Source organism: Nelumbo lutea, chromosome 2 (genome assembly GCF_056320005.1).
Source record: "Nelumbo lutea isolate HS-2025 chromosome 2, American lotus-T2T, whole genome shotgun sequence".
Lineage (NCBI taxonomy): Eukaryota > Viridiplantae > Streptophyta > Magnoliopsida > Proteales > Nelumbonaceae > Nelumbo > Nelumbo lutea.
This window is the reverse complement of record NC_142685.1, coordinates 62,041,015-62,059,046: the sequence shown is the minus strand read 5'-3', so window position 1 is coordinate 62,059,046 and position 18,032 is coordinate 62,041,015. Positions and strand designations below refer to the sequence as shown.

General features: G+C 41.1%; 1 protein-coding gene across 13 annotated transcripts in view; it reads left to right on the top strand.

Moving 5' to 3' along the window:
- LOC148871115 (ubiquitin-protein ligase) overlaps positions 1-18,032 on the top strand; it is an 87,229-nt gene that overhangs the window by 44,496 nt on the left and 24,701 nt on the right. For 11 of the 13 annotated variants that reach the window (XM_088973930.1, XM_088973931.1, XM_088973932.1 and 8 more), the window contains exon 16: positions 16,997-17,077. The exons of the other annotated variants lie outside the window; for them this stretch is intronic. In XM_088973930.1, the coding sequence (XP_088830056.1) occupies positions 16,997-17,077 (81 nt within the window). The remainder of the gene's footprint in view (positions 1-16,996; positions 17,078-18,032) is intronic. 13 annotated transcript variants of the gene reach the window in all.

The window sequence follows — 18,032 nt, the reverse complement described above, 5'->3', positions numbered from 1 at the left end:
AGGTCTTTATATCTCCTTTACCAGAGATGGGAGCAAGAGACCCATCAACAAGGGATATTTTCTCTTTGTCAGAGAGAAGGTGGTATGAGCATAAGAGATTAGGCAGGCTGGTCATATGGTCTGATGCACCGGAATCAATAACTCAAGGGATTTTCTGATTACCTACTGAAGCATGATTTGCAGAAGCACGAATACCTGAGTGAGCAAATGCAGATGAAGATGTTGTGTTGTTGGAAGAGTGAGATGAAGAAACAATAGCTTCCAAGTGATTTAGTAGCCTCCCATACTTTTCAAAATCCGCCTTCATTGCTACCAACTGCTCAATGGTTGATTTTTCTTCTCTCCTTATTTCCTCCTTCAGGTACTATAGCAACATTAGCTGTCTTAGGCTTTCCTACCTGATTGTCCTTCTTAGAGTTGTTATTCTTAAACCTATCAGGAAGAAGCTCAGGATGAAGCTTCCAGCAAGTGTCCTTTGTATGCCTCAGTTTCTTGCAATATTTGTTAGACAGTTTTGTATGCCCTTAGCTCCAGTTAGTTTGATGTACTTATGACATTTATTGTAAATGAATAAAGTGCATATTTGATTCATGTTATGTGGTGTGTTTCTGTGTAATACCCTTAAAACCGGACACTTATGAGACTTGTGTTGGTTTAGAACATTCACAGCCAGTGGGTCGGTCTGGGGAGACCTATCCTGATAAGGTTGGCACTGATGTACCGCCAAGTCGGTTGGGGTGGCCTGTCTTTGCCACTAGGGTGAGACCCGAGGTACATGTAGTGTGGGATCAACTTGAGACCTTGAATCGGACCAGAATTCCAGTATTGCCCTGGACCTTGGCGGTTAGTGGGCAAAACTGAAATGTTACACTTGACCCCTGGACTCGATTATGGTACCGCACTGGGTGGCGGATTAGGCCATCTTTGATATGCCAATCGGTGAAACCCTTAGAGGGGGTCAAAACCTGGTAATGTTGAGATGGTTCATGAACCCATCTGATTGGGTGATCATAGTGATAGGATCAACCCCTTTGTCAGACAAGGTAATGATTGGGGAAATGCACTATCTTTGATGGAAACCAAAACTGCTAGTAGTTGATTTCAATCTTTGAAATTTTGTTTTGCAAAATATATTTATATAATATTATATATATATAGGTTTCCAAAATTGTTTGCAAAAGGTTTTAATCCCCGGGGTCCATATAAGAAGAGAGTGCAGCACTGTACCTTACAGTCGAATATGATGGATAAACACTCACTAGACAGAAAGGTTTACCCGTAAACGGCTATGAACCTTGTCTGACAGAGGCTAAAGGGAAAGCTCATGTGATGAGTGGATATGATCCTTCATAGAAAGGTGGTGGGGTTATGCAGCTGAAACAGTTGGTTCCATGCACCCTATGTGGTTTCCCACATTTCCAAGAGACATAACTGTCGCTGTCTCTGTCATTGAGATAGAAGGAAATCCCGGTGATGAACAAATGGAAATGGGACATAGATTAAAAGCCATATCTATGTAGATGACATGAATCAAATTAGGTTGTGGACTGACATCTTGCTATTTTACTAGAAAATGGCTAACAAACAATTCGCCAAGTTTCTTGATGACAACAAACTTAAAGGCCCTAATTACGTTGACTGGTACTGTAAACTCATGCTGGTATTGACTTCTGAAAAATTGGACAAAGTTGCCAAAAACCCCGCCCCGAAGCGTCTGGGTGATTGGGCTTTTGAGGCCCGCAGAAGGGACTACCTTGAGTGGGAGGAAAAGAACTCCATGGCCCGCTACTATATCGTAGCTTCTCTGGACAATCCAATACAGAGGCAGTTCGATCAGATCGAACTGGACAAGGACATATTGGACAGTCTGAGAACTATGTACGAAGAGCAGAATCGTTCTACTTGGCAGAAGGCCTTGAAACAGTTCATGACTGCTCAAATGACCAAGGGTCAGCAAGTGCATGACCATTGTCTTCGGATGATGGGATACATAAACGATGTAGAAGCCCTAGGGTCCGGGCTAGACCACGTCACTAAGGTAGACGCCATTCTGAATTCTTTACCTCCGTCTTACAATCAGTTTATCATGAATTATAGCATGAATAAGCTGAACGTCAGCTTACAAGAGCTCAGCAATATGTTGCAACGGGCTGAAGAACTAATTCGTAAGGATGAGCCCGTCGCCATGCTTATGGAAGTAGGCAAGCGTGGCAAGAAAAGGTCTAAGAAGAAGCTCCAGAAAAAGGGCAACAAATCCAAGAAACAGAAGAAAGATAGGGCATCCGATGCCTGTCACCAACCAGACTGGTCACTGGAGAAGGAACTGTCCTGCCTACCTGGAATCCAAGAAAGGTAATCCCGAAACCTGTGTCATAGAAACCAATTTGTTGGTTACTTCTGCTTCCTGGTGTATTGACTCCGGGGCTTCGACTTATGCATGTAACACATTGTAGGGTTTCAGAATAAGCAGAAGACTGAGTGAGGGAGAGGTGACGCTCTTCTTAGGAACTTCTACAAGTGTTGTAGCTGCGGCCATCGAAACCGTAGAATTGTTTTTTAGAGAAGGATCACTTGTACTTAAAGATTGTCTTTATGTACAGAATTTAAGAAGAAATTTGATTTCTATCTCAAAATTGTGTGCTGATGGATATTCTGTTTTTTTTAGTAATGCGATTACTATTAAAAGAAACAACAAATTCATCGCATACAGGGAACTGGAGAACGGTCTCTATGTTCTGCATCATTCTCTAGAAACCAACATAGCTGAAACTACGTCGGTTAACGTTCCCAAGAGAACTCGTGATACCATTAGTCCCACGTGCCTGTGGCATTACCGTTTTGGTCATATCGGTATTGACCGAATCATAGGGTTGGTAAAGGATGGTCCTTTGGGTTTTCTAACTATAGAAGATCTTCCCACCTGTGAGCCTTGCTTTCGTGGTAAGATGACAAAACGGCCATTCGGCGGCAAGCCTGAAAGATGTACGGGCACGCTTGACCTCATACATAGCGATGTATGCGGGCCCCTGAATGTTAGGAGTCGTAACCAACATGTTTATTTCATCACCTTCACCGATGATTATTCGCGGTATGGTTACGTGTACCTAATGAGACACAAGTCTGAATCCTTTGAAAAGTTGAAAGAGTTTAGACAAGAGGTCGAGAAACAGTTGGGGAGAGAAATTAAGACCCTTCGATCTGATCGAGGTGGCGAGTATCTCTCTAACGAATTTAGGGACTACCTAAAGGTCAACGGGACAGTACCGCAGTTAGCTCCACCTGCTACAACACAACTTAACGGTGTTTCAGAGAGGAGGAATAGGACCTTACTCGATATGGTCCGGTCACTTCTCGCACACTCGGAGTTACCCACTTCCTTTTGGGGATACACATTAGAGACTGCGATTTACGTGCTGAATAGGGTTCCAACCAAATTGGTTCCGAGCACTCCATATGAACTTTGGAGCGGAAAGAAACCAAGTGTTAGACACTTGAAGATTTGGGGTTGTCCGGCACACGTTAAAAGAACGAGCCAGACAAATTGGAATCTTGAACTACAGAAGGTGTTCTGTAGTAGGAATGCCCATTTCTTGGAGGAGGATTACATCCTAAACAATCATCGTCAGGAAGTTGTTCTTGATGACGAGAGCTTAGGAGTAGTGGGAGATGTCCCACATGTTCCAGGTAGTGACCAACCTAGAAGATCTACCCAGGTATCCAAGCCACCAGTCCGTTATGGTTATGACCAGGATAGTTACCTGGTGGAAGCCTTGACTAGTGAGGAGGATCCCGTGACTTACGCGGAAGCTATGCTGGACATAGATTCCCAGAAGTGGGTAGATGCCATGAGAGTTGAGATGGACTCAATGGAGGCCAATGGAGTATGGACTCTAGTAGATCCGCCCGCAGGGGTAAAAGCAATTGGTTGCAAATGGATCTATAAGAGGAAGAAGGGCTCCGATGGCAATGTTGAAATCTACAAGGCTTGCTTGGTGGTGAAAGGGTATACTCAGAAAGATGGCTTCGATTATGAGGAAACCTTTTTGCCCGTGGCCATGCTTAAATCCATTAGGATCCTGCTAGCTATAGCAGCATACCATGACTATGAGATTTGGCAAATAGATGTCAAAACCACGTTCCTGAATGGAGATCTTACTGAAGATATCTGCATGCAGCAGCCACAAGGCTTCATTTTTGCTGGTCAGGAACACATAGTATGTAAACTTAATAGATCCATATTTGGACTTAAGCAAGCTTCTAGGAGTTGGAACATCCGGTTTGACCCTCCCGTCAAAACGTTTGATTTTGATTTGAACCCGGATGAGTCCTCTGTATACAAGAAGTCTAGTGGGGATAAGGTTATGTTTTTGGTTCTATATGTGGATGATATCCTACTCATTGGGAATGATGTGGGAATGTTGACCTCGGTCAAAGTATGGCTTTCATAGCAATTCTCCATGAAAGATCTTGGAGAAACATCATATATACTGGGTCTTCGACTCTATAGAGATAAATTGAAGCGGATAATAGGATTATTCCAATCTGCTTACATTGACAAAATTGTCAAAAGGTACAACATGGAGAACTCCAAGAAGGGAAACATTCCTTTCAGGCACGGAGTTACTCTCTCCATGAAGATGTCTCCCAAGACATCTGAGGAGATCGAGGACATGAAGAATGTTCCCTATGCCTCAGCCGTGGGGAGCATCATGTATGCCATGCTGTGCACTCACCCCGATTATGCTCACGCGGTGAGTATAGTAAGTAGATTTCAGGCCAAACCAAGGCAGGAGCATTGGACCGCTGTGAAATGCATACTTAAGTACCTTCGTAGGACAAAAGAGTTTTGTCTAGTATTCGATGGTACATCACTACAGATCCAAGGGTATACCGATGCCGACTTCTAGTCAGACCCAGATGATAGAAAGCCTACATCTGGTTACGTATTTACGATAGGATCGTGTGCTGTTTGCTGGAAAAGCTGCAAATAGGGGTCCACGACGGATTCCACAACCGAGGCCGAATACATTGCCCCAAGCGAGGTTGCCAAGGAAGCTGTGTGGATGACGAAGTTCGTCCAAGAGTTAGGAATAGTTCCATCCAGCACATCACCCATCCTGTTGCTGTGTGACAACAATGGGGCCATTGCTCAGGCTAAGGAGCCACGAGCCGACTCGAAGTCCAAGCACATCGAGAGGAAGTACCACATACTACGGGAGATTGTTGGTAGAGCGGACGTCCTGATTCAGAAGGTAGCTTCAGCGGAGAATGTTGCAGACCCATTGACTAAGCCACTCACACAGAAAGTGTTTGAGAAACACGTGGAAAGTATGGGACTCCGGCTTATTGTAGATTGGACCTAAGTGCAAGTGGGAGCTGTTAGGCAGTTTTGTATGCCCTTAGCTCCAATCAGTTTGATGTACTTATGACATTTATTGTAAATGAATAAAGTGCATATTTGATTCATTTTATGTGGTGTGTTTCTGTGTAATACCCTTAAAACCAAACACTTATGAGACTTGTGTTGGTTTAGAACGTTCACAGCTAGTGGGTCGGTCTGGGGAGACCTATCCTGATAAGGGTGACACTGATGTACTGCCAAGTTGGTTGGGGTGGCCTGTCTCTGCCACTAGGGTGAGACCCGAGGTACATGTAGTGTGGGATCAACTTGAGACCTTGAACTGGACCAGAATTCTAATATTGCCCTGGACCTTGGCGATTAGTGGGCAAAACTGGAATGTTACACCTGACCCCTAAACTCGATTATGGTACCGCACTGGGTGGCGGAATTGTCCATTTTTGATATGCCAATCAGTGAGACCCTTAGAGGGGGTCAAAACCTGGGTATGTTGAGATGGTTCATGAACCCATCTGAGTGGGTGATCATAGTGACAGGATCTGCCCCTTTGTCGGACAAAGGTAATGATCGGGGAAATGCACTCTCTTTGATGAAAACCAAAATTGCCGGCAGTTGATTTCAATCGTTGAAATTTTGTTTTGCAATATATATATATATAGTTTTCCAAAATTGTTTGCAAAAGGTTTTAATCCCCGGGGTCCATATAAGAGGAGAGTGCAACACTGTACCTTGCAGTTGGGGGAGAGGTCCTCCCTTGTTGGGCAGTGTTTGATCATTATGGGCTGAGAGGTTAAGTGTAAGGCCATTGAGGGTTAAACCTGATGGGCTAATCTTGCATCTGCCCACAGTCCTTGGGTGTTACAAGGTGGCTTGGCTCAAGGACCACTTAGTGTAAGTGTTGGGCCCATAGAGTCCATATGATGGGCTCAAGGGGTTCACTGGGCTTTCTAGTGAATTCGGCTAGGCCTTGTGATAGTGGCTGGGCCAGACCCTTGTGGCTGATGTGTAGATCAACGTTTGGGTCCCACGCCATACAAAGAAAGCCCAACTAGGTAGCAATTTGGAAGGCTTAAGTGAGCACATACACTTAATGGGCCAAAAGCCCAATACGAGCTGAGCTAATTAGATTGGCTTGAATGGGGTGAATCTGAGATATGGACCAGCCTTAAAGGATAAGGGAAAGTCCCTATCCACTCAGTAAGAGTCCAGATTTGAATATGATTCAAAACTGGAAACTCTTAATCAAATTAGGAGTGCTGATCATGATCTACAGATTAGATAAGGACTTTACCTTATCACTTAAGGGGATCAACATCTCCTAATAGGATTAGGATCTGATCCCTTTAGGATTATAAAAGGAGGTGGGGGCGGAAGCCTCTAAAGACACTCACACTCATCTGAGATACAAATACAACAGAAAAGAGAGAAATCAGCATTTAGTGAGACTGTGCCAATTTCTCCTTGCTGCCGCCTCCATTAGCAGTTTGTCTCCACTCACGTGGGAGTCATCAAGAAGCATTCTTGATTTCAGTTCTTTGTGAAAGAATTGAAAAGAAGTTGTGCTCACCTGCCGTCCAATGGGTTCTTGCGAAGGATCCAGATCTTGTGAAGAACGTTGCTGATTCTGATCCGTCCTACACTGTGTCATCTTCAGTGGGAGCAGTCTTTGGTGACTTTTCTGGGCGTGAACACCTTCGTTGGGGGATAGTAATTCTCCGTATCAGGTATTTCCCTCTCCTACTGTTTCGTTCAGATCTAGTTCGGTTCTTGATTCAAGATTGATCATTGAAAATTAGTTTTCTAAAATAGGGAATGCGATTCACAGTTGTAGGAAGGAAAGGAATTTTTGAAATTTTCCCATTCTATTCCGCTTTATCCGGGCGTCCATACGATGGATCTTTCAATTCCTACAATATTCACGTATATGCTCCTTTTTCTCAGTAGGACCCTTTGGATTTATTCCAGCATGTGCAAAGTGTTCTGTAGGTGGACCTTGCAACTGAACCTGCTGCCTACTCTCCTCACTGCCTATCATAGCGTATGCCTAGGAAGGAGTAACCTCATCTCTGGCCAGGATATTTTGCCTAATGATCTCAAACTCAGGGTTGAGTCCAATGAGAAATTCAAACACCCTATTTCTCTCCACCAACTTCCTATACATTTCAGCATCATTCTTACTCTCCCATACGACTGTCTCCATAACATCAATTTCTTGCCATAGGGATTTCGATATGGAGTAGTAGATTGCTACACTCTTCTCCCCCTGTCTTAGGTTCTTCACATCACTTTTCAACTTATAGACTCTGGCTACATTCAACTTTTATGAATAGGTCTCGGTAACACTGTCCCATATCTCCTTAGCCGAAGACATCCCGAGATAATGCTAACTTATATGTGGTTTCATAGAATTGACCAACCATCCTATGACAGTATTGTACTCTTGCATCCATCTCTCAAATTCAGGGTCTATCTCTTCGGGTTTCACTTTACTGCCTGTGAGATACCCGAGTTTTCCTCTACCACAGACAAATTCTTATAGACTGTGCCCAAACAAGATAATTTGTCCCATCTAGCTTGATTGTGGTCACACTAGTCAAAACGGAATCTACCGAGCCAAGGCCGGAAACCGGCACTTGCTTGAACTCACTTCCGTATGGCTCCATTAATCAATCGAAAATCAAAGAACCAGAAATTTTGTCTATATAAACTTACTTGAAGTCAAACCAGAACCAAGATGCTTGAAAACTAGGGTTTTACTCCGTCTAGCTGTTGGGGAGGAAGAGAGAAGATGCAGTCGCTCCTACCAGAGCTTCCCAATCTCTTCCAAACCCGAACCGCCCTCCTTTAGGAGTCAAAAGACACCTCCCAAGCACAGAGCGCCACACCCAACGCTTCACCTTTACCTGTACCTTCGAAAATCTCTAATCGGCTAGGTTTTGGGCAGCAGCAGAACAACACCACTTCTTGGCAATATCCAGCCGGATTTAAACTGTCCAAACCCTCTACTAACTAGGCCAGAGATCCTCTGAACTATAGAGAACCTATCTCTCCATACACTCTCTTTATCTAAGGGTGTATGGGAAAAGAGGAAGAAGAAAGAAAGGAAGAAATATACCTGCTCTGATGCCAAGATGTAAATCAGTCCTCAAATATTAGGTGTAAATTTGTAGATTAGAGGGAAAAAGAAGGAAGAAGAGAAGTAAGAGCAGCAATACAAGAGAAGATGGCGAAAAGAGAAGGAAGAAGAAGAAGATTCGAATTATCTTCCCTTTCTCCTCTAATCCTTTTTATTAAGAATTAACGTTAGAGTAATGACAAGTATGCCCTTAAGTGGGCGGCCAGCTAGGCAGTAACATAAAGAGATTAAACAAAAAGAAATAACAGGCCTATTAGGCAACAAGAAAAGAAAAGATATTACAAGAGAAGATATAGGACCCATTCGGCCCAATCTCTTTACATATGCAAACAAGAAAGTGTCCAAATGGAGCTCTGTAGCAGAGGAACTGAAATAAAAATTGAAATTTGAAGGTCCCTTCAATCTTCGGCCTTTCCAAGCAGATAAAGCTCTGTTAAAAGTTGATAATATTGTAGAGGTGATTTACGCTCTTCCTACTCAGACCTCAGAATTAATAATGGTAATTAGCCAGTGGACTCCGAGCACAAACCGCATAGACCACACACAAGTTTTCCGTCTTAAAGTTTTAGGGCTTCCTTTCAATTTTTTGTCCCCTGAAACTTTTAAGCAAATCACAGCCCTTTGCGGAGGAGTCTTGGAAGATCTGGATACTTCAAACCTCAGTGTGGCTGTAATGGGTCCAAGAGGAATCAAAGTGGAAGCAGTCCCAAGAACAGTGGAGATGAAAATAGGCGAATCACAGATTGTGGTTTGGTTGCTATCATCGGTGGAGGAGAGACTGGAGAAACTTGTGGGAGGTAGAAGATGATGATGTGGCAAGGGTGTCAAAGAAAGGGAGGAAGTGAAAGAGAAGTTTGGCCACCCTTGCAAAATAAAGGAAACTGAACGGTCATCCTATTCGAAAGATGGAAACCAGATCACTAATGAAGACTTAGAATCTGAGCTGTCCACTAATGCACGTGTGGCCACTAAAAGAACATACGCAGAGGTGACAGCTGTAAGAGGCGGTAAAACCTCTTCAAACCTTAAATCTGTGCCAAACTCAAAACCGTTGGTTGGACCAAGCAAACCATTGAATCAGGTGAGCGGTTCAGCCCAAAGGCTGGCAGACCGTAGTAGGGGTCTATCATCATCTCTTATGACCCCTATTGCTCGTCTTCCCGCCACGGTTTTGCCACAGAGTTGCAGAGCCTCTCCTAAAGCTCCTGGAGGCATCGACAAAGGAGGTGCCATTTCATGGGTATGGAAGATGGTGCCTACGAACAACTCTACAACTCCTGATAAGCCCAATCCGAAATTTAACAAACATGAGATTGACGAATCTAAAGATGAAAGTGATTGGGAAGACCTAAGGCAAGAGAAGGTGTATAAGACAGAGCTAGAGTCTAGTCTCAGAAGTGCTAATATTTCTAAAACTTGCATCTTGTGGGACAACGGAATGATGGGAACAGACATTTTGAAGACCCCTCTAGCAACTCCAGCTTGGTTCCAAGAGAAGAATCGGGTTCTAGTCCTGCCCCATTCTCTGTGGCGAACTCAGTTTCAGTCATTAGAGAAGATGGAGAACTCCCATGGGAGGCACAACATCAAGATACTAATAAAGGGGTATTGGGTCTTAGCACTAACCCAGACAAAGAAGCACAAAAGGAACAGAAAGTAGATGCTATATCAGAGTTGCCTTTCAAGGTTTCCGATTCAGTGGGTCTTGATCAAGGGAAGGATACAGACTTGGTGGTTCAGGGAGTCCCTAACCCCTCTTCTTCGTGTTTACCTTTTCAATCTGTGAGTCCTTTTCAAGACCCCTCTAACTTGTGCTTCTCTGTTTGCGTAGGTCCAGCCATTGCCACTCCTCCTAAGAATCTCTCAATTGGAAGTGCCACGGCTCAAGAATCTGAGAACCTATTGGACAACAGTTTATAATAAGAGAGAACTAGAATCTGGTCCTTAATCCTGGAAAACCTATTTAACCTGACCCTAGATTTGGAGAATAGCGAAAATAGAGCAAACCACCCCATTGCTCAGCCAAAGATTGTATCCCAAGCCTTAAAGGTGACCTAGGAGGGAGCAAGGAGGCTGAATCAGGAGGGGAAAGAAGAGTCAGAAGGAAAGAGAATAGTGGGAAGGAAGATTGAAGGAAGTAAGGTATATGTGAGGAAGAAAGGAAAGCAAAGGAGAAGGAAGCAAAGCGAGATAGAGAAGCCTAAGTGTGGAACAAATTATGAGAAGAAGGAAGAGAGGAGCCTGAAAAAAAAAGAGGGGAATACTAAGCAGCTATTGCCAAGGGGTCACAAGCAGGTTGAAGTGAAGATAATCAGCTGGAATGTAAGAGGTCTAGGAAGTGCCAAAAAGAGGAGGACAATCAGGAATTCTCTCAGGAAAGAAAGACCAGATCTGATTTGGATTCAAGAAACCAAACTATTAGAGCTGAATAGAAGATGTATAAGAAGTATTTAGGGAGCCAGGGGCCTAAGCTGGTTGTATGCCCCACCATGGGGAGCTTCAGGAGGGATTTTGACCATTTGGAGGAATGAGGAAACGGAATGTGTGGAGGAATTGATTGGCCGATATTCAGTCTCCCTAAAAATTAGAAGTTAATTGGATGGGAGAGAATGGGTGTTAACCAACGTATATGGTCCTAACTCCTATAGGGACAGGGAGGCTTTTTGGGTGGAGTTATGTGCTATTAGGGGAATCTGGGAGGGACCATGGTGTGCGAGAGGTGATTTCAATGTCATCAGATTTTTGGGGGAAACAAACAACCCGAACCAAGGAATCACTACTAGCATGAGGAAATTTTATAGCTTAATTGATTCCCCTGAACTGAGTGAACCTTCGATGCTACGGGTGGACTATACTTGGTCAAATTTTCAATGCCCCCCAACCTGTTCCAAATTGGATAGATTTCTCATTACTCCTGAATGGGAAGAATTGTGGGGCTCAATAGTAGTGAAAGGGCTACCTAGGGTTACTTCAGATCATTGCCCCATTTCCATCGAGAAAGAAACTCTAGGGAGCGGCCCTACTCCATTCAGTTCGAAAATATGTGGTTTGAAAATCACACATTTAAGACTGGATTGAAGGATTGGTGGCGGGAACTCAGACCCTTGGGGAGTTTGAAAATGTTAAGCTTTGCTAGGAAATTAAAGAGGCTAAAAGGGAAAAATAAAAGAATGGAATAAAGAGCATTTTGGGAGGGTAGAAGAAATAAAAGATAACATAGAGGGGGAGATTGAGGAGCTATACAAGAAAGAGGCTATCAGAAATTTATCAGAAGAAGAGAGAGAGGAACAAATGATGGAAACTTAAGCAAGAATTGAAAGAGAGATTAAGGAAGGAGGAAATCTGTTGGAGACGTAAATCAAAGTGTCAATGGCTTGTTGAAGGAGATGGCAACACCAAGTATACCGAGAAATTCATGAAATTGTCTTACAAGCTTGGGAATTTCGTCACGAGATTTCATAAAAAATAACCAAGTATACTGAGAAAAATTGTCAATGAACAAGATAAAGTATCGATAACCACCTCTAGAAGGCAATTGGTATGGCCCCCACATCAAAGTGCACAAGGAAAAGTGGATCTCTTATTACTTAAAGGATAAGTGCTTCTACAATGTTTTGATAACTCACACGACTCACAATGAAGACTAGACAAGTTAATTCTCTTAAACAACTCTGGAAATAAATGACTCAAAGTAGAAAAGGATAAATGACCTAAATGAAAATGACATAACATGACACGACTAAAAGACTCTGAAGAAGTAGACCCAAAAGCAACTCTTTTAGGCTGTCCTTGGCTTTGTCCAGGAGTATCTAGTAGATATATTCCATTCGCCTCATGGCCACTCCCAATCACTTTTTGAGATTTCAGGTTCTGAAAAACACATTAAGAAGGGGAAAATGTTACATTGTAGTTTAAGGATTTAGTTAGGCTACTTACTGACATCAAATTAGTATGCAGTTTAGGGACATGAAGGACAGAAGTAAGGGAAAGGGAAAAACACAATAAGTAGTTTTGTACTATGTATTATAAAATACTTTTTTATTCTTTATTTTTTGACATTATAATTATAAAATAGGCACTATTAAACTAAAATATTCATTTTGTGTGTTTATATACTAATTTCATTTTATTATTTTCTTATTTGATAGGGTTTAATCAATATAAACATTGCTAAATGCTGTATTGAACCCTCAAAGACTTTAAAACCTGAACCAATAAAGAAGCTTAAAATTTTGTCTAATCAAAAGAAAGAACTTAAATTTTTTTTTTCTTCTTTTCTATAACAAAAATAAGGGTTCAGCCCCTATATGTTTTTGAATTTTCTTTTCCTTCTTTTTCTTCTCATGAATATGTTGATTTTCTTTTTTTCTTTTTGATAAATAACAGAGACTTTTATTAAAAGATAATAATAGAAAAGGTACAAAAGGAGGGGTAAAAATTCTTAACCCTCCCAAGAAAGCAATTCAGATTACAGTGTTGCCTAGAAGAAATTAACTCTTCCGATCCCTTGTTTGGCCAATGAATCTGCCAAGGAGTTGGTGCACCTCTTTATCCATTGAAACTTGACTTCCATATTTTGGGTGAGATGTCTAACTTTCTTTTTTTCATTCAGAAACTTCCACAGACTAGAGGTATCCTTCATCAACCAATTTATAGCCAACTTAGAATCACCTTCCACTATCAATTTTCTGATATTTAACTCTTGAGCTCTTTTTAACCCTTCCAAGACAGCCAATATTTCAGCTCTAAGAGAGTCCCCTCATCCAATAGAACCAGAATACAATGCAATAATTTGACCTTCATCATCCTTGAAGGCTCCCCCTATACCCGACAGACCTGGATTTCCTTCAGTACTACCATCAAAACCTGAAACTGGAAGGGACCAAATTGGGTGGAATACATTCTTTCTTGGAGCTGACCAAGCCACTTCTTTCCACTTCCTAATGATGTCTTCTTCTGAATAATTTTCAAAACTTTGCAAAGTTTTAACCCAATGAATCACCCTTATAGAAACCAGTTCAATGATTACACCCTTATTTCTTTCTTTCCCATGAAAGGTCCGTTGATTCTTTTCTTCCCAGACTATCCAACATACATCTGCACTTACACACCTCCACAGAATTTTCCCTCTCTTCTTCAGCCCCCTAACAGTAGTAGAATGAAATAGTCTCTGTACATTTGGGGGAGGGGTCCACCTGCCACCAAAAAGAGAGAAAAACCAACACCAGATTTCTGAAACAAATGGGCAAGAAACCAATAAGTGATAGCAAGTCTCACCATTCTTCTTACAGAGGATGCACCAGTGGGGGATAAACACCATATAGGCCCTTTTCTTTGAAGTAAGTCGCAAGTGTTACACTTTTCAAGGAAAACTTCCCAACAAAAAACACTAATTCTAGGAGGAAATGGTCTACCCCAAACTTTCAAAACTGGAAAAGACATGAATATGTTGATTTTCTATACTTTAACATGAAGTTTATACTCTTCTTGTGAAAACTATGAATAATTATTAAGGAAATATGGTTATGGTACCTAGGGAACTACCCTTGGATTTATGTTTTCTACATAAAACAATCCATTGCCTAGGCGACAAGGCGCCCCCCTGTTGCCTAGCCTCGCCTTGGCTCCTTGAAAGCTATGATCCTTCGTACTCTCCTAAACCATAGTTTCTAAGTGATCTATTTCCTGCCAAAGTGTTTTTAGCATGGAGAAATACATAGCAAGTGGTCTATCTACCTGTTTAATCACTTGATTCCTTAACTGGTAGGCTCTAGCTACATTTTGTTTCTTGGAATAGGTCTCAGTCACTCCATCCCAAATCTCCTTTGTAGTATTAGCGCACAAAAAATTCTTACCAAAGTGAGGTAACATAGAATTACATAGCCAGGACATTACCATATAATTCTCCTGTACCCACCAAGAGGAATCTATATCTGGTTTCTTCTCCTCCCAGTGATGTACCCCAATTTCCCATGAGCACCAATAGCTATCTTAGCTGATTGTTTCCATTCTAAATAATTTGTACCATACAATTTTACAGTGGTAATAATATAGACTCAAAAGGTCACTAGCACTAACTCCACCGAGACCCAGGTCACTGGTGGACTTCTGCTCAGTACTCCAACCATCCATTTCGACTTTAATCAGATCAAAAACAAGAAATAATCAGGTAGAAAGCTTCTAAAAATAGATCGATCTCACACACAATTGTAGGACTTTTTGGAGGAAGAAAAACCTACTCAGAGAGAAATTTCTCTCCTCCCACCACAGAGAAGTGAATCGATCTCTCCAGAGGGCTCTGGAACTACTACAAATTGAACCACCCAAAATAGAAAACCTAGAGAAGTCTAGAAAAGTCTGATCGCCCAGTATCAAGTCAAAAATGAAGAGTCCAACTTGACTAGGACTCTTTCCTGCACTCTAGTTCTTCATGGTTTTGATGCTAAAACACAGATCACCCTCTTGATGATTGAAACCCACTAAAAAACCCAAGAATTGGGCAGTCTGAAGTAAATCGATCAGCCCTTTATCTCCTCATGCAATTGACTGATCTAGGACTGCATGGACGAACTCTAAGATACCCTATTCTCGCTCTAGTACCAAGTAGAAATCTGCTAAATCAAAAATCTGCAAAGGAAAGAAGAGTTTCTTGTGGAAGAAAAGAAAGAGAAGAGGAGAAGTTGAGAAAGAAAGAGAGAGCAAATCGGATCTGGCTGCCCTCTCCCATTGGTATTTATATGGCCTTATCGGGCGGCTAACACATAAACCTGCATAAAAAACTTAAAAACATCACTCAAAAAGGTCCCAACCAGAGTGCTGTGGTCCCACTTACTATCTAAACAAATAATAAACAAAAACAACCAATAAATTTGCTCAAAATCCTCAACAACCAATTCCATGGGAGAACTATCTCAGAACCAAGTACAGAGGATAGAAACATTGAGAACAGAGACAAGTATTGGAGGAGCAGCAACTGGAGGAGGAATTGGCAAGGGTACATGGCAGCATGGTGGCACCAGCTGTCTAAACTGGTGAGGTAGGGGGAGGGCCATTGATGGGAAGGAATGGATGTTGATTCCATGACTAATGATTGATGTTTGAGTTAAGGTTTTATTGGGCAAAGCTGACTTCCTATGAGAAAACACTGCAAAGCAAGTGATTTAAGTTCTAAGTCTTGTTAAGATTTCACGTTTCTTGACAGCTTCAGCTCAAGATTCAAATATTGGGATTTCAGAGAGACACTGAGAAGCAATGTAGAAACTGCATATTATATTCTCTCTCATTCTCTCTCTGTATTTAAACTCTGATCTTTGTTTTGTAAAAAAGAAGATTTGAAGGATGGCTCGTGTAGCTACATATTATATACACGAGGGGAGGTATTTCTATCATTGGTAAAGAGAGGAGGTAGAGAGAGACATGAGGGCAAGGTGGACTGGCGAGAGTGGTCTTTGAGTTGTAGATTGATGGGTTGTCAAATTGGATTTCCATATCATCATTTTTTAGAGATAGATGACATGGCATGGGAATTTGGAATTTAATCATAAAGACTCAGGCTTCAGCAGGGTTTTGGTTTTGCTTGAGCTGATCTACTTTTTAAATTTACAGAATTTCTTTTGGTACTTTTCCCTATCAATAACCATGTTTTAAAACAGCACAAAAACATGCATAGAAACTCTAGGTTGGCCAATTGTACTAGAACTAAGAAAACTGAAATTACAGAGTTGCCACATCATAATTTGACTTAAAGAAAACTCAATAACTGTTTGATCAATTAATGTGATGACCATACAGGGGAGATAAGTTGGCAGATCTTAATGAAGAAACTTTGGCAAGAGAGGGGGCTTTGTTAGGAGAAGATGATTCAGAAAAAGTGGATGGAGATCCTTAAGAGGAAGGAGAGGGGATGGATCTTGACAGAGTTAGAAAAATTGAAAAAAAGATGCATATGGTCCATGTTGAAAAGATAGTGGAAACCGGAGTCTAAGTTGGCAAGAAGCTGGATTTATTGGTTCTAGGGTGAATATAATACAAGAAGGTTATTTCGGGAATTAGAAATATAGTACCTGTTAATGTTGAAAGTCCTGGCTCAGATTGGTGATTGTTTGGGGGTTCAGTTTTAGGATCTTGTTTGTGATGGGTTTGGGAGCCTTTTGGTTCTTTGAGGGATGCAGGCTTTGGAAGCAAATTGTTGGGAGAGATTCTAAGGGTTAAAAAGGAAAAGTTGTTGCTTTTCTATTTGGGTATGGGAGGTTATGTTTGTTTTGGATGCCCTTTCTTTTTCTTGAGAGCAATATCTTATCACCTCTCTTGTACCTTTTTTTCTTTTTCCAATAAAATTCCTTTTTTTATTTATTACAAAAAATATCTCCCATAAGAATTGGAGTTTGCTCTGTTTTTCTATTAATTTTTTGTGCCAAGCTTTATGTATTTAGGGCTATCACTTCTCATGTGCTGTATCTGTTTCCTCACTTTTTTTAATATATGATTGTTTTAATTGTTAGGACTGTGGAGAAGTAACATTAGAAGGGGTTTCTTCTCTTTTTGATTGTAAAGCTATTGAAGACCTCTCACTACGCCATACTGTGAGTCTTCTGTTGCTGCTTTTTCTTTTGAATGTTATTATGATCAAGGTTAGATATACAATAGATTTTTTGTACCATGAGTCATCCATTTAGTACCTAGTGTCCAGACTCACTGATCTAAGTTTTAGATCTATGGGCTGACTTGTGGATTTCCCAGTCTAAATATCTTATTCTGTTTAGATGAAGTAACTTTTTTTTTTTGAAGATTACTATTCTTTTATTAATGATAAAAAAATACAAATGTCTTGGGTCACAAGGTATCACCACCGAGCAATACAAAACAGAAACTAAAATATAACCATACTAAAACAGACCAAACTCAAAACCCATACAAAATTAAACCGACAAAGTAGACCAGAAACTTGAACCAAAATCTTCTTTTTTGCTGCCTACAAATTCTGGAAGAATTAAAACCCAATCAACAAGCTTTGGTTGTAGAAGTCATTTTTCTTCAAGAAATAATAAATCTGAATTTTCTTTATATAATTTTTGTTCTGATGTTTGGGGCCCTGTTACTTTATCTTCTAAGATTGGTTACAAGTACTTTATTACACTTATTGATGATTACCCCAGATATATATAGGTCTATCCAATGCGATCCAGAGATGAAGTGCCAAAAATTGTAAAATTGAATCCAAAGATTCCAATTTGACAATGCTGGAGAGTATTTCCATAGTGACCTCATAGAGTTTTTTTTCTTTGTGTGGATCCATTCACTACAATTCTTGTGCCAAAACATCCCAATAGAATAGCATTGCAGAAAGAAAAAAATTGTCATCTCCTTGAAGTTGCTTGTGTCTTAGTAATACATATGAATGTCTTAAAATACTTTGGTTGGATGTTGTTTTATGTGTTGCATTTCTCATCAACCATATGCCATCTCGTTTGTTGGACTACGAGGCCCCACATCAACTTCTATTTCCCAAAGTTCCCTTATTTTCTATTCTTATAGGTT